This window comes from Platalea leucorodia (genome assembly GCF_965183815.1).
Source record: "Platalea leucorodia genome assembly, chromosome: 9".
Taxonomy (NCBI): domain Eukaryota; kingdom Metazoa; phylum Chordata; class Aves; order Pelecaniformes; family Threskiornithidae; genus Platalea; species Platalea leucorodia.
Window position 1 is genome coordinate 16,614,998 of NC_138831.1, and position 21,528 is coordinate 16,636,525.

A 21,528-nucleotide genomic window follows, 5' to 3' on the forward strand; every position below is an offset into this window, starting at 1 on the left:
CTATAAGCTTGTAATGCATATCATTTCATCAGCTAAGTCTTCCTCATATCGTCCCGTTTCTGGTTCTTCATCACTGTAGCCGGGACCAAAATCTTGAAGTTCATAATCTTGTCTGCTTAAAATGGGAAACATATCCCCATTGGTCCCATTGCTGATATTTCCATTGAGAAGATTACTTGCTGCACTTTCCATCTCATCAATAGTCATGTCACATGCATCAGCAATCTCGTGTTTTGTAGCTGAAACAAATTTAGGGTCCTTTGCGTACCTTCCTAGGCCTTCAGATATAAGTACCTGGCAGATGGAGGGGAGAGAATGAGATATACAGTGGAAATACAGAAGAACAGACAGGTCATAACAACGTTTTTCATTTGTAGAAAATACTAGAGTCCCCAGGCTGACTCACTACAGCAACCCGCAGCAAAACCGCACGTGTAAAGAACAACCAAATCAAACCAACAATCAAAAGGCTCCAAACCACACTGTATCAGTTATGGGATAATGTAACTATAATGCAATACATCTGGCATTTAGAACATTTAGAAATTTGGGAGCAGTCTTTGATAAACATCAATCATTGGGCTGACATACTAAAGACAACAGTTAATATATCACAGGTGGTGCAATTAGAACTGCCTGAAACGGAATTCTAGGTACATTCTCAGTACTTTAGAGTACATGGACGAAAGATGCTGAAGTCCCATTTGCAAATAAAATTTAACAAAGTATATTGTTCAGCTCATAGCAATGGAAAGGAAGTGACAGATAGAAGCAAGAACAGTAATTATGATTCATAAACTCTTTATCTTCAAATCTTTTTTTAATATAAAAGGGAGTTCTTAACATTCTTTAGTACACCTACAAATCAATCCTTGTAGTTGTTATTAACCTCTGCATTTAGTACACTGATTGATAGAGCTCTTGTTCTTTTATTCAGATTACTGCAAAAATGGTGATGTATTTCTATAGAAACCACAGAGAGAACAGGCATATGCATCATCTCTTCCCTATCAGCCATTGTGGACGGAAACTTCATAACTGATCCTCATCTAGAAAACTTAAATTTCAAATCTCTTTCAAATCTCTCCAGTTCTCTGACACACTAATGTTAAGATTTGGATTCAGCAGAAATCCTTCACTACATGACAACTACAAATAAGTTCCCCTGTCTTTACCTAAAACCAGTTTTGGGCTTTGAAACCAAAAATACCACATTTTCAGAGAGAGAATGTGGACTGAATGATACGCTTTTTAAAGTTAACACGAAAACTGAACAGACAGACACTCTTGACTACTTCAGAGGTTTCTGGAATACTTACCGCTTCTACCAAACTGTCTGCACTCCTCTGCTTGTCACTATGTTTATGCCTAAAGTCATTAGGTACAGTTAAATTGGCTGGTGTAAATGTTCGGTAGGAAATATCAGGGTCATCTGTGTACCAAGAGCTCCTGTGCAAGGAAGGCAGGCTACCATTCATATGTTCTGTAGATTCAGCCCTATCAACCTGGATTAGAGGTGTGTAATACGGAGTATGGTCCCTGTTGGGAGGGGTTGCAGGTGGGGTAGCCCAGGAACGCGTTGAACGACTTGGTGAATGTTTATGAGCTTTGCTGGAATCCAGACCTGCAACTGCCATGACCTGGCAAGGAGAAGAATTTTAGAAGTTAGTGATTTCAAATGCTCAGTCATACTCATTTCTCATTTCAGCAGTTAGTTCAAACCAATTGGTCAGGCAGCCGCTATGCAAAGTTAACATTTTCTGATGTCTAATAGTCATGTAAAGGAGGAACAGGACTGAAACTGGTAAATTGACAGGATAAAATGGTATTTTTTCTATTATTACTCGGATCACAAAACCTTGGTATTAGCATTAATGACGAAACATAATTGCTTATACAATATATTAAACAAAGAAAGCAAAGTGTAGAAACATTCCTTCTGTCCTGTAGGGACAGGGCAGGAAGCTGTCAGCATTTTCCAAGCATTCTGGATAGTGTCTCTAAACTACGGAATCTGCCATCTTCCCGGGACCACGTCAGAGCTGGGCACCGAGCCTCAGAAGATGCGTGTGTTGTACTTGCAAATTCTCACAAATGGAGCTGAGTAACTGCATAGGCAAAGATTAATCGACAGTTGCTGTATCACGCAGTCCTGGCCAAAATTCCTTAGGGCACCCCGACTCTTTGCGGACACTTAAAAAGTCATAGGGGCAAACTACTCATTTTCAATGTTTTGTAGAAGGTCGATGTGTGAGAAGCCTCATGTCTAGCAACTACAAGCCTACACTGGCCTAGAAGCCGTGCGCAGGCAAACTATGTAATACGTTAGTACTGTTTCAAACAACCATGAAAGTCAGAGGTACAATATAGAAGCTGTAAAAATGTAATTCCTTATAAGTTAAATAAGATTTTGTGTTTACCTGCTGTTGCATTAGGTGAAGGGGTAAAGCAGTGCGGTGGTGGAAATTGGGAGAGAGCGGTATGTCATCTTGACTACTTTGTCGGCGGAGGCATTCGAAGTTAAAGGAAGATCGTCTATTTGCTACAGGGAAACCATAATTCATTAGGAAAATAAAACACTTTTCCTCAAAGTCTATTATTTCCAGAATTCCGGTGTGAGTCAACTGTGACATAAATAAAAATATATCCCCCAGTAAGAAATACGTTGTGCTAACAGAACCAAGCAGCTGGTCATAAGATAAAGGACGGATTCATTATATGAGCAAATGCAGTCCTAGGTAGAGACCATACGAGCAGCCTAACATGACAGAATTTGAAGCAGCTATGTTTCACAAAGCAAGCTTGTGTTATGCAGCAGACTGGTTCAGGCACTTAACTTCAGAGTTTTGCTGTAAACTGCTGTGAATAGTTACAAAGAAGAGTTTCTTCTTTCTTCCCCATGGTTTTAAACTCTTCATTCTAATGAACCAGACTTCCCAAAGAAAATACCAAATCCCCAGTTCCTTGGAAGCAATGTGTAATACGAAAAACCATATGCAAGTCGAAGCTGACTCATGTTATCAGTTCCTGATGTTTATTCTGTTAGTTGTGACAATGATAAGCCATGGTCTCTGCTGTTATGTATGCTGTTATTGCTCATGTAAATGCTAGAAAGGAAAAAGTAGAAATCTGAACTGGATCACGATGTTTAGCTGATGTGGAAATGTTTCAGCTGGTCTTGGTGAAAGCCTAGGGAACGATGGGAAGCAGCGCGTGGGAATCATTCCTCTGTGTTAGCTGTGGTGTGAAGAAAATCTGGGTGCTGAACAGCAGCTGGAATCCAGATACGTCCTCACAGCTGTGAGCGTCATAGTGGAAAACTGCAAAGAGCCTGACTGTACAAAGCACTGACACAAAACTGTGCTCTCCTGAAAATTACTGAAACTATTCTTGGTGTGTTTTTTTTCCAACAGCAACAATTTTGTGAACAGTATTGAAGAGTTAAGTGCTATAAACTTAGGATTCCTCATAGTTATCACCAGGCACTTAATGCTCAATACTAACAATCAAGGTTCCTTAAAGAGCCATTGGACTAAAACAGACACCTCCAGGAGGTGATTCAGTCCACTTAATGCAAACTTTGTGTCTCTGTCCATTCTTTCTATGGTAAATCCAAATACAGGAATGTAAACCTTAGCTCCTGATCCTAACAAATGCTAAATGTCCCAATCCCAAAATGAATAAAAAACAAACCAAAAAGGCCCCTCATCCAAAAAAAGACACTGTTTTGCACATGCTTCTCCCCAGGAGAGAGTCTGAAAGAACATTTTAATCATTTCCCAGTGCACTTCTGGAAGTTGCTCAAATACCGTGGTGATGAGTTTGGTATAAAAACCTCTAGACAGCTTGACACAGAGCTCAATTCACTGACTACAGTACTCAGCCAAGGCACTGTATGTTACATTAACTTGGACTGAATCCAGATGCAAGCAGAAGCTGTTTAGTGCAATGTTGCAGGTTCGTTTTTTTTCTTTCTCTTTTTTCTTTCTTTACATGAGAACATCAAGGCTTCCTCTCCAGGTCACACAGCCCATACTCTAGTTACAAATAATAGGTTTGAGCTTCTTTTAAAATCTGCTGAGATACTGAGCCTTTAAAATTTCTCAACTGTGTTCTTGAAGATTAAATATATGGTTATGGCAGGTGGCCTGGCTGCTCTTGTGACATTGTACTGGTGTAAGTCAAAGGACTTTAATTCCTACATTACCCTTATGCAACTTAGATCAGAACTAGGTCCTCTTATCCTAGGATATCAAATACCCTCTTATCTAGTACATTTATCTAGGCTCTTGTATGTGAGATAAAAAGCATAAGCTGCTTCTAAAGAAATGTCTGCTTAATACTGTCATCAAAACTTTATCAGAAAAGTTAAACGAAGCCCAAAGGCTACAGTCACAGGAAGCCTTCAACCCTCCCTTCTCAACGCTTCCATGGGAAGGCCCCAGAGGATAAGAAGGTCGTTCTCCTGCGATGCATGGAAAGGATACATAAAGCATCCATCTCTTTCTACGGCTTAAAATTCCTCTGCTATCAGAAAAGCTTGTAGAACGATGTACAGTAGTCTCCTTTCACGGTCTCCCCTTTGTCTGATGTCTTTTCCTTCTGCTACTGGAAGAGAGCTAGCAGCTTTCTGTACGCTTCACTAGCTTTCATCTGAGTTATTTACCCTCTATAGTGCAAGACTCATATTCTTTCTGCTTTTTCCATCTGTGCCCCTTAAGGTCAGAAAGCCAAATAGCAGAGAGCATTACTAATCTTGTCGTAAGGGGCTGAGTGCCACAAGTGAGGATCCAGCACTGACAGTATTGCTAAAGAATGTTTCCTTTATTATATAATAATATATTTTGCTGCTGCCCTTTACTACAGCTTTCTGTAGCTTTAAACAGTCTGAGACAGTACTTCAGGCATTGTATAATGATCCCACAACACTTGTCTCGAAACACTTTTATTTTTCAAATCTATACCTGCATTTTCTTTAGGGTGCCTGAGACAGGAAAGGACTGAAACCCATTTTCCTACCCACAGGGTCCTTACAGTTGTACTTCCACAGACAAATGGACTGTGACTCTGGCTGCTAGCATCATCAGAATGAAAGACAACGCTGGTTTTGCTAGAAAGCCAATCCACCTTAGAGCAGACAAAACGTGGAGACTCTTCTAGAACTGATCCTGTATCGTCTTGTCTGGATGGCACTGGTTAGATGGCATCATCCAAAGACAGATGTACCAGACCTGGCCGTGCTGACCACACCATGCGTAAGGGTACCCTTAGGGACACTATGGGGTTGCATGGAGCTGAATGTTGTTTCATGTGCACCAACCCAGCCTCTTTATTTTAGCCTTGGAAAGTGGTTTATTTTACACTTCACAACCCCAAGTGCTTCCTCTCTGTGAAGTGTCAGAGATCAAAGACCAAAATCCAAGAGCTTTGAGTCTGTGCCTAGTTTCACCAAAGGATTAGCACTGCTAATCTCTGCAGTATGGCCTGGAACACACAAAAACAAAATTACAAGATAAGAAGCACAAGAGCTTTTAGAAATGCAGATAAAACAATATTGTGCTTGAGATAAGGGGAAACCAAGGGAAAGATCTAAGGAGGAGAGTAAATGAAAATTAAAGAAACAGGTAAAAAAATCAGTTGACAATACTAAGTCAATCTATAAATTGAAACATTTTCTCCCTCAGAAGAAACACAGAATATTAAGCATTGTTCCTGAGATGGCAGAATGAAGTACCAACGTGAATCTGAAATAAGATGCTTAGCTCAGGATAACACTTTTATTTTTCACAGGGATTTGAGAAACTCACGTTAAAAAGCTAAAGGCACTTCAAAAGCAAGGAAAAAAAACCCGAAACCAAAGCACCATTAAGCTCACTCTTGCTTCTCTTTTTCCTGAAAATTATCCTACTTCAGACTCTAGTGTTTACTAAAACAGGACTAGGTAAAGATGGAAACGGAACTCATTACAATGTCATTAAGCAGCACGTCTTAAAGAGACAGGGCATGTGCCAGCAGGTGAGTCACGGGAGAGTCAACGGCACCGTCCCATGGCAACACTGCACATCTGTGCGTGTGAATAAAGGGCGCACGGATTGAAACCCTCTGATCAAAGTTTCAAAGCAAACTACTGCTGCATTCTACCTTGCTCTTTCTTAATTTATCAAGTCAAGTTACAACTGGCAATTAAATTGGTTATTTTTGTATTGTTAGATGACTAAGGAAAGAGACAGTAGAAAGACTGACTTGTAAGCTAGGATCCATAGATTCTCTGAGCAATCTCTCAAGATGGATAGATATTTCTGCCACACACAATAATCCACTAGCAACAGTAATCAAGAAATGTCATGTTTGAAATCCAAGTTAAAAAGAAGCCCTTTTAAACTGGAGCATGTCTGAACGCATTTAAATAATTCTGGATTTGCAAACAAATTGTTCTTAATGTACTTACGTGTTGGTGTTGGAGGTAGCAGCCGTCTCCTAGGAGATCTTTTTGTATCATAACAGATCTGGGAATCATCTTCCTCAAAAAAACCATGTGGGTGATGGTAACCTTTTGGTCTCTCAAAATCTGAGTCATGGCAGTGATATCTACAGTGGTAATTATATATATGCCTGCATTTAAAATACAATAAAGAAAATGTTATTTCAGTCAGTTTCTGTAAATTGATCTATTAGATTTCTTCTAGAAGATTTTCAACTCTACTCTTTCTCCAGCAAGATAACCAAACATTACATTATATAATTACACGACCCAATTTAAAAATCCAGTTTCTGTATGCAAACTGATTTTGAGATACCGAGCATACACTTTTGTACTAGTATATTTACATAGTAAGTTCTCAGGTGAAATTTTTATCAAATTATATTTTCAATGAAGTTATTCTTACCAGTACAGGCTAAAAAGTAGGACCTCAGTTGTACACTGCTTAAAAAAAAACCCCAAAACCTCTGTTCTACTCCTGCCATGCTCTCTTGTGAGCCCTTAGTAATGTGTGGAGCACAGAAACTCAGAGAATAGAATTAAGCCTTTTACTTTCTGGATACTTCTCTTGTTGAAAATCAAATCTTGTAAGGGTGTTACTTGACTGTAATTATCATATCAAAAAATTAGTGACCTGAGAATTCTGTAAAATTTAGCTTTCATGCAAATCTTAGCTTCTATGCAAACGAACAAGATGCAGATTAGGGTGCCAATCTTGCCAGAATTCAGATGGCAAAGAAAGGCAGCATAGGAGGAGGAGGAGGAAGAGAATTAAGCATGTCTGGCACTTATGCATATGCACTTATGGATCTAAGATAAAATGGCAATAAATTCCTCTACTTCTGGGCTGGACTTCAAAATAAAAATTTATTGACAGAAGTGGAGGATATTTTTGAGAAGTTATTGAATTTATTCAGCAGAAGGGAAACGTAGCTGTTGTAAGGAAGATGAACACAATCTACTCATGATCTTGTAAATGCATATGCCTTCCTATGTCATAATGAGAAGGTGAATATTATGGAATTAAAAAAATCATGAGATATTTGGAAAAAAGGTGCATTTATTTTTTTTTAAATAGGAGGCCTTTCAGTATTACCAAATATAGGTTCTGTTCATGGGACGTTGATACTCAGGAAACACTGGAACAATCTCACATTTTAAAGGCTAAATCAGGAATATTAGGACTTCCTCCCAAAGCAGCACCCAATCATTGCCTGAACAACTGGAAGCCTGGTATTTATGTACAGGAGCGGTCTGAATGCAAAGTTAGGACCTGCCCTGTTGCTGAAGCCATCACTGCCTGAAGCAAATGGCACAGTGCTCAAATCAAACTAATTTGCTATTGCTCAAAGCCGAATGAACTTGGGAGCCACTGTTCTAAAGTTAGAAAAACCCACCCCAGTCCATTTCTGAAGAAACTGCGTGAAATAAAGTTTCAGAGAAAAGTTTAAATTTACCAAGATTAAATCGAGGCCTTTTCCTCTTAAATCTGAAATTATGATATTGAATACAAAGATCATGGGAATTAAATACACAGGATCAGGCAAGAGTTGTTAAAAAACACTACTGGGCCTTGGAAAAACCCTCCTGGACTGGAACAGTATAATTAACTAGGATACTATTCCAAGTTTTGGCTGGAGAAAACAGAAATTAGTTAGAAAACTGAGAGGAAAGAGGTTACAAAACTAGAACTCTGCAGTTACAGTAAGGAGCCTCAGATTAATGCAGATTTGGACATTATGCAGTAATACAGATTTGTAAGAAATGCTAGTGGTTGACTAAAATTCAATTGATAGCATTTCCATAAAGCTTATGAATAAAACTTAAAAAACCACCTATTCCAAACAAATAAAAGCCAGGAGAACTAAGACAGTGTTAAGTGTTTGTACTAAGGAGACCAAAAATGTTGCCAAGAGAAGGATTATTAATAAAGAGGTACAATGAGAACTTTCAAAAGGAAGTTGTCCAATTCTTTATTAGTCCAGCTAGTACTACTTTATAATCTTAGTCCATAGTTTACCAGTTTCACCTTTCTTTTTAAGTTAAACTAAAAGAACAAAACCATTTCTAAAAGTTTCTCTATCTGAGCTTGATCCCTCTTCCATTGTATGTGAAATTTTATTTATAAATTAAATGTTTCTTTGGTTATGCACTGTCTAGTTTATACTCAGTTCAAAGGAACTTTGTGCTTTCCTTTGAATTTGGTACAGAAGTTTTGCTGGAGTCAGCAAATGATGCCAAATACCAAGATGTTTGGTACACACACTATTCCTATTCACCATTTCACTTGCCAGCAGTTGTGGAGTATTAACTTCATTAGAGAATTTCCAGTATAAGTGTGCTTAGTGAAGCCTTTACAGATATGTACCTAATTTATTGAAACATTTTTCCCAGTTTAACAAATATTCTCACCTGCTTCCTGACAACATACTGTCTTCCTCATAATATTCTTCTCCACTAAAATATTCCTGCTCTCCCAAATAATGATCATCATTGCAATAGTCTTGAACTTCACGTTCTTCGCGGCAAATAGTAGGTCGACGCCCATCACCAGAGTCAGATCTGTAAGCAGCAAAAAAATACTTATTTTTTTTATATTTTATTTATATAAATGATATATTGTATATTTTATACACATTTTTTTAATGTGCTTCCAAGAAAAACAGAGACAAGCATTAAAAACTCTCTTGTTGTCAGAATGTGGTGTTACAGGAAAGCGTGTAGAACTGCAGTTCAGAACATGACTATTTTATCTGTTTCTTACAGATGACCTCCCTGTATTTCCTTACGGTACAAATAGGAAAATAATTAATATGGGGATGCTCAGTGAAGTCAAATACATTTAAGCCGTTTTTACAAAATATAATTCAGTGTACTTTGAAGAAACACAGCCTCTCTCAAATGTCTGAAGTTTGCCACGTGGTTAAAATATTAAGGAGCACTTACTGAGGTGTTCCAAGAAAAATCGGAAATGGATGTGCAAATCTGGACATTAAAAACTAGCACTGAATGTACATTTAGCAATGCACTTCAAATAACACAATATATCCTATTTTTAAAAGCTGTCTCAGAACATATCCCGAAATAACACCAGGAAAGATTTTGGGTCCCCTCTAAATGGAACTGTACATATTAATATTTATCAAAGCTAAACCCAGTGTTTTTTCCAGTCTTTGCAAGTCAATTTTAAACAAGGGCTACCATCAGGTGTGATCTTTTGTCTGTTGAAAACTGCACAAATCTGCCTGGACTTTTAAAAGGGCTTGAATAATTTTGAACTTTACCAGAAGTTTATCCTTTTAGAACAGGCAGTGGAAAATTTGACCTAGAAATCATCACTTAAGTTATTCAGCATATGCATTGTCATACAGTTAATTTTGAAAATTATACTGAAGAAAAAGAAAAAAAGAAAAAAGAAAAAAAAAGCAGAAAAAAGAAAACAGAAAAAAACCCCCTACTTTGTTCTCTTCAATTATGACAGAACAACATCAACTCACCTAATATATGTTTCATAGTAGCGGGTTCTATCCAGGTGAGCCGTGAAAATAAGGAGAAAGGTATTTTAAAATCAGGTAGTTTAGAAAAATTCATTGGTGATTACAATGTCTGTGCTGTAACTAATAATTTCACTTTAAAGAAAACTACTACTTTCAAACCTTATTAAAGTTATATACATCTTCCATACATCAGAGCTGTATTTTAAATACGTTTCATATATCAGTAACCAACAGAAATGAAGCTAAATATACAAATTAGTTTCATGTAGCATAAGTTTTCTTATCGTGTATTTATAATACATAAATTTATTTAAAAGCAAATACATATTTGTAAGTTTACCTCCTACTGCTTGGCCTTCTATGCTTCTCATGATCAGTTCTGGAGTATGAACGGTAACTGTTTTCAGATCTATGCTCATGATTTCCAAAATTTGTGTGTTTTCCGTGAACAACTTTGGACACGTTGGCATTATTGAGATTGGCATTTGTTGAGTTTGGAACGTGCTTTCCTACTGAGTTGTGATTATGATGGTTGTGGTATACAGAATTTCCTGCCTGAGGATATATATTTTTCTCAGTATCACTTGCAGATGGAATTGAAGGCCGCTGAACATGTAAGGGACGGTGTGTGGTGTTGATCTGTTGAAATGAATCTCGTCTGTCACTGCTAATATGGTTTATATGGTTGCCAAAGAGGGCACCATTCCTCTGTTTTAGGGGAAGAGAAAGAAAAAATTACATCAGATACCTTAACACAACGTATTTTTGACAGTGATAACTTACTTTTCTTTCCTACATGCATACAAAAGTAGCAATTCAAATAATCTGTGATTTTTCTTTCTAATTTTATGATGCTTCAGATGGGATCTCCTGAAGTGATAGAGATGCGATTGTGATAATGACCACATTTGTATTTCAGAGTCAAATCAACATTATGATGTGATCATTATTCTTTTTCCATACAACTAAATGTGACATCCAGATTTCTCCACATTTTATTACGCAGGAGAAGCCTAGATTCCCATACATGAACATGCACCAACTTCCTCAGAAAGGGACGTGTCTGCTTAATTTTTGAGAACACTTTGGTGGAATTCTCTCCTATTCTCCCAGAGCATCGGTTTGCAACAGGCGTCACTCAGACAGGATGGAGTGCCATGCAACAGCTTGCAAGCATATCTCAAGTAGGTAACATTAAGCTTCAGTGCTTCCATTCTTTCTTCTTGCAGGGGTACAAGAAAGAGTAGTAACTCTTCATCAGCCCTGAAGAGTGTAATGGATGGTGACAGAGAGAATGAAGTGCTAAGTTATGACTATGACATGCAGCTCTCTTTTACATCTGACCCAGATTATGTAGCCTCCCTGTCTAGCCAGGTGTGGGTCTTGGATGACAGCAGTCTGTCTTGAAGCTCAATCTAGGGAAGACAGGACGTAATGATGGTTGGCAGAGAAATGCATCTACTGATGGTAGCTGTGGCACTGTCTCCAGTGCCACATCCTCCTTTTTTGCGAAGGACAATAGCAGGCTATGGGGCTTCTGACATCATCACTGCAGAAGCATGCTTTTACATCTGCTTCTTCTGAAATGCTCGTGAAAAATTAAGTTTTCTTGCTGGCTGACAAATGGTTTGCGGATCACTCCTGATTATAATACCAACTTTATGTGTTCACCATTAGACTGAATAACTACAGCGTAAAAGAGAAAAATAATCCTTTTTTCTGATTGGTTCTTACTGATATCCCTCACAGGAAATTGGAAATGGCGTTTATATTTAGTTGACTTCTGTGTAATTCCAGGTATTCATTTTAAAATACGCAGCTCTGGGTCTGTTGTGTTTTGGCTGCGTAGAATTTCATTCCCTTCTTCCTGTCTACCACTGCAGAAGTTAAGACACTTCCAGTTTAACCTTGCCACTGTCAAAACTTGAGAAGGCAAGGTTCATACCTTTTCTTAGGATTAGCTTAAGAAAAAAACAAGAATTAATGAGAAAGAATGAGGGGCAGGAGAATCACCCTGCAGGAACTGCTTCCTAAATTTACGATGAGATGCAAGTGTCCCAGTAATACCATTTTTACAGATATATAAGAAATACACTTATTTATAAAATATTTATGTTGTTCTGGTTTGAGGGGGAGTTTAATTATTATTATTCCATATTCAGGGATAAGCTCATTCTTGAATCTCATATTATATGATAAAACAATTCACGTAGCTGTGTTCTGACATTACTTTATAAACATCTTCCTCCTCCTCTGGATTGTTTTCCTCTGGTTCATCATCTTGCAAGTCACAGGATATAGCTCGGCGTATTTCAGGGCCAATATCATGAAGTGTCCTTAGTCCTGCCTAAATCAATGACAATATCATAATATATTAGGAATGCAAATTCTTTTTTGTTCTTTAATTACAGATGTGTAAATTTATTTTAAAGGACAGTTAACAAGTTTTTGTATCCTGACATCCATAGAGGATGCATCCTACTATATGTCTCTTTACTGTTATTAATAAAAGGCTTATATTCCAGTACAACCCGGCTGAGGTGATCATGTCTTTAATATCACAGTGTAGATCCTGACTAAAAGACCACTGATGTTTATGGAACCCTATGGAAATAAAATTAATCTTATAATAAAGTATAAGTAATCAGCAAGAACTATAGTAAAATGCATTTCAATGAGATGTATATTTAATGTTAAAAAAAACATGTTTGCAGCTTGTGTACAAAAGGAAACACAAGGAGATCTTTGGTATAGCAACAGCAGTTTTAGCAGAGCTCAGATGGAAAAGAAAGCAGTGAAATAATTCCAGCTCATCTGCACTGCACTGTGATAGGCAGATATTTGATTTAAAGCTTTAGTTTAGGACAGAAAACCATCTAGCTACAGTAGCATGGACCTTGGCGTATATCGGTTCATATTCCTCTCAAGCGTGCTACCACAAGCAGCCTTTAGGAAAAGGGATAATGCTGAAACTGCCAAGGACAGACCTGCACATTAGAGAGGAAACAGACATCATATTCAGACCAAGAATTCAGTGCTTTTGTATAGGCCTTACTTACTTCAAAATGGAGATATTTTTCCTGTTTTAACTTTGGCTGTCATGGTCTGAAGCAAAAATCACAATCTTGTTCTTCTCAACTCTTTTTTTTTTAATCTCCTCAGGTTCAGAAGAAATCAAAGATTTGTTTGTTTAGCCCTTTACTAACACTACACTTACACTACTAATAATCACGCGCAGCACTTGGCTCAATTCTTGATTATGATCTAAAAGCCTGATTTATTATTTTTCTGCATTTTTTGATGCAGGTAAGGGCTGTCCCAGCCCATCAGAGCTGTATTTCTATGGCATGACATTGTAGGTTACTCGCCCTGGGGTGGCATGAAGATGTGTAGAGAATTTTGTGCGTTTCACAGCTCCAGAAGGAGCTGAAGGACCTTGGAGGGCACCAAACGTGGCTTGGTCCCATTCATGCTGCCTATCACACATGTTCCCTGGAGTACACCACAGCATTGCAGTCAGGTTTCAGCTGAAAACGGGAAGAGTTGGTTTGCTGAGGAGCAAAATGGCATTTATGCAGTGTGGGGAACCAGAACCTGGAAAGGGATGAACCAAAAAGCTTTGTACCTAACAGTGCAGATTTACTATAGGCACTCATACCAGCATTTGACTTCCTGAAAATGGCGCTTGACTAATCACATTACCTACATGTATTTGGCAATTATATTTTCTTCCTCAGGGATGAACTATGAGAGTTATGCTATAATTGAACAAGGCTCTAAAAATCATTTACCAGTGAGTTAATATACAATATACGTTTCATGAATACATTGTGCTTTCTCCTACTTCTTATGCTAATTGCATAGTCAAGACCTTAGCAAGGTTGCTAATGTCATCATTTTGTAAGGTGCTAAAGGGAAGTAAAATTAACACTTTAAAATACAGATTGCAAAGTAGAAGACCAAAGGCTTCTATTTATTTAGCAGAGGTAAAGGCAGTATTTATTTAGCAGAGTTACAGTTTGGCACATATATTTAGCACTATTATTATTATTCAATCATTAGCAAGAATAGTCACTTGCATTTCACACTCACTATCTGCTTATTTAATAGCAAAGAAAACTAAAAAGAACAAAAAACCCCAAAGCTACGCTGACACTCTGACATAAAAATAAACTGAGGTTAGTATGAACAGAATACAATGTAAGAACTACTAAAATAAGAAAAGAAGCATGCAGAAAAATAGCTGAATAGACCCATGCTATAGCAGTGAACATAAGAGACACGGTAGTCAAGTCTCAATTCCCCAGTGTTATTCACCTTCATGGAGCCCATCTTCTAACGCTGAAGCTGAGTCCAGCGCTCTGCAACTACACAAAAGCTCTGTGCTTTCAGTCAAACCCAGGCTCCCTGCAAGCTAAGCCTTTCTGTGAACACAACACTCTGACAGCAGTATTACAGATTTTAACCCTGGTAAAAACTGATAGGTTATATTCCTGTCTGCCAAATTGTGACAAAGTCCCACAAATATATGCCTAAAAGCTGAGAAAAGCCATGTGTTTGGCAGCAACATATTCAATAGTAGTTCAATTCTGATTGCATTTCGAACTACCTTCTGGTTTGCTTCTTGTGAATTACTCCTTTACTCAAGGAAGAAAGCAGGCAGCTTTTATTATCTCATCTCTTTTCAGCAATACTCATTTTCGTGTAACAGACCTCTTGCAATGACACAGTCAACAGCAGAAGACTAAAATCTGGATCACCATATGTAAAAGTATATGTTAGTTAAACTAAACCGATCAGCTTTATTCACTCAAAGCCAGTATGGAAGCCACAGGTTCTACAAGCAAGACCTGCCTGCAGAATTAAAATATTCCTCAGTCTATTTGCTCTAACAGAACTACCTTTGTGAACTCTATCATTAAAATGACTGACTCCCATGTACTGCCTCATTTTACCTGGTGTAATCTAAAAGTATTCTAAGAACAATTTTTATGACAGGAGAGTGCCGCATAGCGAGACAAATTCTCATGCTGAGCTCTTACTGATAAGACAATCCTTCATTAGATCAGTCAGCTACCACTGAAGTGGGGCTGATGTAAAAATGCAGGAATTGGTACCTATATGTCAGTAGGAAAACCCCTCCTCTGAACCACATTTAATGTCTTCTGTGAAGATCGCAGAGGTAGCATGGAGACTGATAAAACATTTGACTTTACCTTCAAGCACTTCAGAACCAAATCAAAGATTTCTTAAAAGAGCACACACAAAAATCAAGCCAACCTTCCCCACATCTCTCCATTAGTTTACAAGGGAGAAGGGTCCTTCTGATACACATTTCCCTACATAACATTGCCCATTTTAGTCTACGCAGCAAGAACCCTAGAGACATAATGCACAAGAGGGCAATGGGAGTATACATTGTCCTCCATTTGTGAAGTTCTAAAAACTGCTACATTTAAATTTTAGATAATTTCTTCTGTTAGGAAAAAACCTGAGTAGATGGGACTTTTCCAAAAGAGAGCCTGGATAGTGATTTATCTACATTTGCCAGAGGCATCCTTGTTTCTTTTTCACTACAACTGCTTAAGTCCTTAGGAGGCAATTATTTCCCTATGTAGAACTTCATAAGACCTTTTGTTGTTATTACACATAATGATTCAAGACTAGCCACATTTCTGAAGCATTATGCTATAATGACTTTCAAAAAAAAAAGTCAAATCTGAGTGTTATACAGAAATCACTTCCTCACAGTCTTTGAGCGTGGCTTATCAGAGATGCCGAGGGAAGGAAATCACAGGTAAATCCTCTTTACTTTCCCCCAACAGAACGACGAGTAGACACTGAAGACCAATATAAGAACTTTTATAACATTTCCTTTGGTTGACAAAAATTACTGGAAAAGTCACTCTCTCTCTAGTCTCCCTTATATCCTTATTTTTATGGCAGATTCTTAATCCTTGAAGATTTTCTTATGTCCAGAGAATTCACCTTTCCTTAAAGGAAGCTTCAAGATTATTTTATGCCATTTCAGCAGTGAAAAACACCTTTAAATTTTTTTCCCTAAGTGGAAATTTGAGTAATAAATACTGATTTATTTCCTGTTTTTTGAGGACCAAAATACAGTTCACATCCTTTCAAGAAGCAAGGGGCTAGTTCTGCCATCACTTATACATCTAATATCCATCTCAGCTCACCAGACTGAAAACCTGCCTGGTTCACAAGGCTGTTAAATCAGTCAGGTGGATCACATTTCTAAGAAAATGTGTTTAATAACCCCAGTATATTGCAGAACACAAAATTGTTCAGTTCTGTTCATCTCTTAACTTTCCAACACAGAGTATTATTATTTGCTATACACAAATGCCTTTGCTAATGTACCTGTAACTGGAAAAAATACTTTTTTTTTTTTCACTCACGTTGTTGTTAGTGTTTATGTGCACTTACCCTTTACCTTTTAGCAAATTTTGTTTTCATCAAAGACACCGGAAGATGAAAGTGTCTAACAGAACAGATAAAACATGCAAGAGATGTTTAGGCACCAGTTCTATTGGGATAACATTGATCAAAACTGCATCACTGAATTATTCATGCTGTTCTGCAAGAGGACATCTGTTGTTTCTACTAGGTTTTTCTATTTTGTTGTTGTTTCTTTGAAGTAGAGGAAGAAAAGAGATTAATGCTACTATGTTTGATTGCCTCTAATTCTATTCTAGAGATTTCACTAGAAGTTTGCAAAAGAAGTTATTTCTTATTCAGACACTTTCTCTCCAAAATTTAATTTTTGATGCCTTCCTTGCTTAATTTTTTCCTTGTAGGCATGAGAAAGATGAGACATATCAGTCCAGTGGTGAGTTAGCAAACCAGTGACACACAGTGCACTGAACAGCATAATTACATAATAAACCCAAGCACGTCTTTAAACAGGCTTTCCTGTAAATGCACAAGATGACTTCAAATTAACATGATAATTCTGTGCAGCTGTGCTTTATGAGGCATAATAGCACCTGCAGTGTTTTCAAGATGGCACAAGGCACTAATACACCAGTGCTGTGTCCTAAATAGCATCTCAAGAGACAATTAATGATGCCCCTGTCTCTGACACAGCATTGAGATGACACACATGTGCTTTCAAATGCTGAAATAATAGAGCTGCAGGAGTCCCTCAGTGAGAAAAAATGTCGTATGACTAATAACTGTATTTCTGAATTGATCATTTAGAGAGAAATAAGCTTAAAGATGCTTGAAAAGCACCTCACACCAAAACATCAAAACATTTAAAAGTTAAACATTAAACCATTAAACAGTTAAACATTTTAAAAAGACTACATTTAACAAATGCCAAATAGATTTTAAATCAATTTTCCACATCTACAGTATGCATAAAACAGTAACACCATTTTAGATATACGTCTTACATTAAGAAATTTGTGTATAATGCAAGACTCCAGAGTCATAACATTTAGAAAAACATTTAAATGCTTATAAATACTGGAACTACGAAAAGATAATTTTGCTTATATCTAAATTCAGCCCACATCCATTTTGAGGTATGGTACCACCTACATGTAGATGCAGTTTAAGCTTAGTTTAAGAAGTACAAGCACAATACCCTTATATAAATAATAAGAATCACTATCACCTACACTATTTCTAATCATGTAAAATACACAATGCTCCCTCTTTTGGGGCATCTTACAGTGATACCAGGAAATGGAAGAGACACTTGTAAGCTTTGCTTCATGGATTTTAGAATGATGATGGATATTTAAAGTATATTGCTATATAAACTCACTGGATCTGAAATACAGCATAAACATGAATTCTAAATACTTAGGTCTTCAGAGCTTCAGAACACTGAAAGCCTATGACTCTGAAAACGTTCATATAAACCATTACCTTTGTAGAGAATGAACATGTTTTTACTACCTGCTTATTTTACAGCAGAGAAAACTAAAAAGAACAAAAAACCCCAAAGCTACGCTGACACTCTGACATAAAAATAGATTGAGGTTAGTATGAACAGAATACAATGCAAGAACTACTAAAATAAGAAAATAAGCATGCAGAAAAATAGCTGAATAGACCTACGCTATAGCAGTGAACATAAGAGACATAGTAGTCAAGTCTTGATTCCCCAGTGTTATTCATCTTGATGGAGCCCATCTTCTAACGCTGAAGCTGAGTGCTGTGCTCTACAACTACACAAAAGCTCTGTGCTTTCAGCCAAACCCAGGCTCCCTTCAAGCTAAGCCTTTCCGTGAACACAACATGAACATGGAAGCACAATTAAATTGAACTTGAGCAACATATTAACCCCTCAGCTGATGCCTACTAGAGTTTTTTTTTCTCTTACTGTTTACTGCAGGGTTGGTATTACTTATAAAATTTGCAGAGAGAAAAAAGCATAATTAGTTTAATCTGAACCACGTTCCCAAAATCAAGCTCAGCTCAACAAATCAGTGCTTTTGTGTGTACTTGTGATGTGAAGGGAAATATCTTTTATTTGTATGTGTTAACAAAGAGGGTTGCATGTAAATAAATGTGAAATATAGATGCAAACGTTACCTAGTTTCAAGTAAGCATTTTTCCTAGGAAAAATAATGTAGAATTAATTCATTTACTCTAAGTACTAGACAAAAGTAATTAAACTTGTTCATGCTTCACTTAACATTTATTTTACTAGCAATGTGACTCTGTTTGGCTCAATACAAATTTCCATCACTAAAAAAAGCATCTCCTAAACTACTGCTACAAATATAATTTTGTTCTGCTTTTACCCAGAAAATATATTTGTTCTCACTGCTTAAGTATCAGTCAATAGCATAAGAAAGGCACTGGGAGCCCTAAGGACTTTTTTTTCTCATGTCCTAGGAGCATATATAACACCACAAAAATGATTAGTAAATAGTTAATGTGAACTGATCACCTATCATTTCAGAACCACTTGCTTTTCTTCCCTTCACGAGGAGTGAAAACCCCTGGGTCTGCAGAGGACAGACTGTTGTAATTCCAAGGAATATTGTTATTTCACTTCTAAAGATGTTTTTGGTGACAATATGCAAGCTTAGACAGACTGCTGTTAGTTGTAATTTGAAGTGTCCTTTTCTGAGTGAGGAGGAATTTGAAACTTCATGGCAAAAAGACTTTACTGAATAGCCTGAGCAGGTACCTCCTGAGACCCACTTCTCTTTCTAGAGTGCTTTCTCTTCTCTGATTACATGTACCCAAACAGCAGCCTCTGTGAGGCTAACAGCAAATGCTGCATCCTTGAGGAAAAACTGAGCTATACAGAATAAAAATCACCCTGAATGCAGTTATTGTGGAGGAAGAAGGGGAATCCCTGCCTGCTGCATGCTCTGGCATTCACAAAGCAAATCTAGTTTTGCAGGGAGGTCTGTTCCTATCTCCTAACTCAGCGCAAACTTTTATTGTTTCTTCTCTCTCCCAAACATTTCTCAAACCCCGTATCAGAAGAAACTGTTTTCTGTATTCCAGGTGGGTTGAGGTTCTGGCTCCAAAATGGTGAGGGGGCTGCCAGTGACATTCTCTTGACATAGTACGCAAGTTTTGGTGTCATGCAACAAATGAAATTCAGGCAAAGGATGAGATTTTCACAGTTTCATGTGTTAAAACTCCTAAAGTCATAATGACAAAAAAAATGTATTCCGTACTTATTCTAGTGGTAATTCAGAAGCTGCTGATTTCACAGCTTCTACACTGTCACCTGAGAGGCAGACGAAGCCACTCCTCACACTACAGTGCCTGGAAGAGTCTGATCAAATGCTGGACACGGTTGAATAAAGTCTCTTACCGAAGTAAATGTCTGCCCACCCACCACTACCAGTTTTCCTGTTCTTTCTCTAGTTTAGCTTGTTACACTACCATTACACTGTGAAAAGCCACCCAGATCGTGAAAGAGGCATTTCTAAGAAATATTTTATCAAATTAAGGACCAAATATCACTACCTTGCAGAAAGAGAAATTCAAGTAGAAATTCATTCTTTTTAGAGAAATGGGAGGGGAAGAAAAAATATTCTTTACAACAGGTGTTTTTAAAGCTCTGTTATAGTTTTTCTATTACAGAATTCAATATCAATTTCAACTGTTTTCAGTCTTGTTAAATACTTGTCACTGATCACGATCAACTATAACATCCTCTTACTTAACAGTTTCAAAAGGGCAAAGGCAGCAGTTTTAACAGCACTGCATGAAAAGCGCAGCTCATTTCAAAGTGAAAGCAGAAGCAAGTGCAACTCCTTTAAAGAACTGCTTTCATTTTGTTGACAGAAAGGCGGGGCAACTCCCCATTACCTATAAAACTCTCAGAACCTTGGAGGGGAAAAAACACACCTTATTTTCTTTGTTTTTTTCTTGATGTTTTGCATCTGACATCTTTGACATCAGAGAAGCAGCAGCCAAGAGGATTCCCTTAGTGTGATTCCCTGTTTCTGTACATCTTTATCACTGATGTCAGATACATAAATATCATCAGGGCTACGAAGTTAATGCATACTGCAAGTTATGATTATTTTTGTTTTGTTTTATAGCACAATATAGTAAAGGAAGAACCTAAAGCAATAGAAAACTTTTTTCACTAGTTCAAATTTTTCAAACATTATCTGAAATTACATTTGAGAGTGTCAGCATTATAACTTTAATTAGAAGTAATTAAGGATGCAAGAGGTGTGTACGTAAGAAAGCAGGGTTAAGTAAAACAGTTAATTCAGAAAGCGTAAGAACCCTGTTAATTATTTCCTCAAGCCACTGAACCTCCCCTAACTCAAAACTGCTTTTCAATAACTATGTGACAATACATAACAAAATATTCCTTAAAAGTAAGAAAAAAGTACCTCCCTTGCAGTCTTCAAAAGTCAAAGGATGATAAAAGTTACTTCAAATTTAGGAGCATTTTATTGACAAATATACACTAATAACTGGTTCAAGTGGGATAAGAGGCTTGATAAAGTAAATTTTTGCTGTAGTAATTTGGCTGTAAAGTGTTGGAAAAACATTCTGATGCCAACATAACTGCACGCATAGAATGCTTTTATCTAGTGAACTGCGAATGACAGAAAAGACATTTATTTGGGAGAAGGGTAAAATTAAGGTGCCATTGATTATTACATCTACTGCCAAAACTTCTTGGTCTAACAAAAAAAAAAAGTATCTTTTTACTTGATCTTGAAATTAAATTCTTTCTGTGTCTCTGTAAAGATAACATCTTCTAAGAACAGTATTTTTACACATGCTCCTTAGTCAGTCTGCCTTCCTGGGTCCACAGGCTTCCAAGGGCAGATTTATTCCCACACTTGTTGAAACAGGACTTATTAACGTGGCTAATGTAGGCCACCGGAAAACCTCATTGGACTTCCCTGAGCTCAGAGAATTTTGTCCTGTGTTATCCAAATCTCTTCAACTAACTAAAGATGGTGTAGATGACTCCTTATCTTTCATACCGGGGGGGGGGGGGTGGGGGGGGGTGGGTTTAAGTGCTTTTCTTGCTGAAAATATTAGTTTTTATGACCTTGAATTCCAGTTGTAGTATTGTGA

General features: G+C 37.4%; 1 protein-coding gene across 1 annotated transcript in view; it reads right to left on the reverse strand.

Moving 5' to 3' along the window:
• The window catches only part of CACNA1D (calcium voltage-gated channel subunit alpha1 D), a gene marked incomplete at both ends in the record, with an annotated part of 209,759 nt that continues 188,231 nt past the window's right edge, over positions 1-21,528 (reverse strand). The window contains 8 exons of the mRNA XM_082321325.1: positions 1-294; positions 1,320-1,640; positions 2,421-2,542; positions 6,449-6,612; positions 8,894-9,043; positions 9,979-10,005; positions 10,319-10,686; positions 12,209-12,325. Coding sequence (XP_082177451.1) covers positions 1-294; positions 1,320-1,640; positions 2,421-2,542; positions 6,449-6,612; positions 8,894-9,043; positions 9,979-10,005; positions 10,319-10,686; positions 12,209-12,325 — 1,563 coding nt within the window. The remainder of the gene's footprint in view (positions 295-1,319; positions 1,641-2,420; positions 2,543-6,448; positions 6,613-8,893; positions 9,044-9,978; positions 10,006-10,318; positions 10,687-12,208; positions 12,326-21,528) is intronic.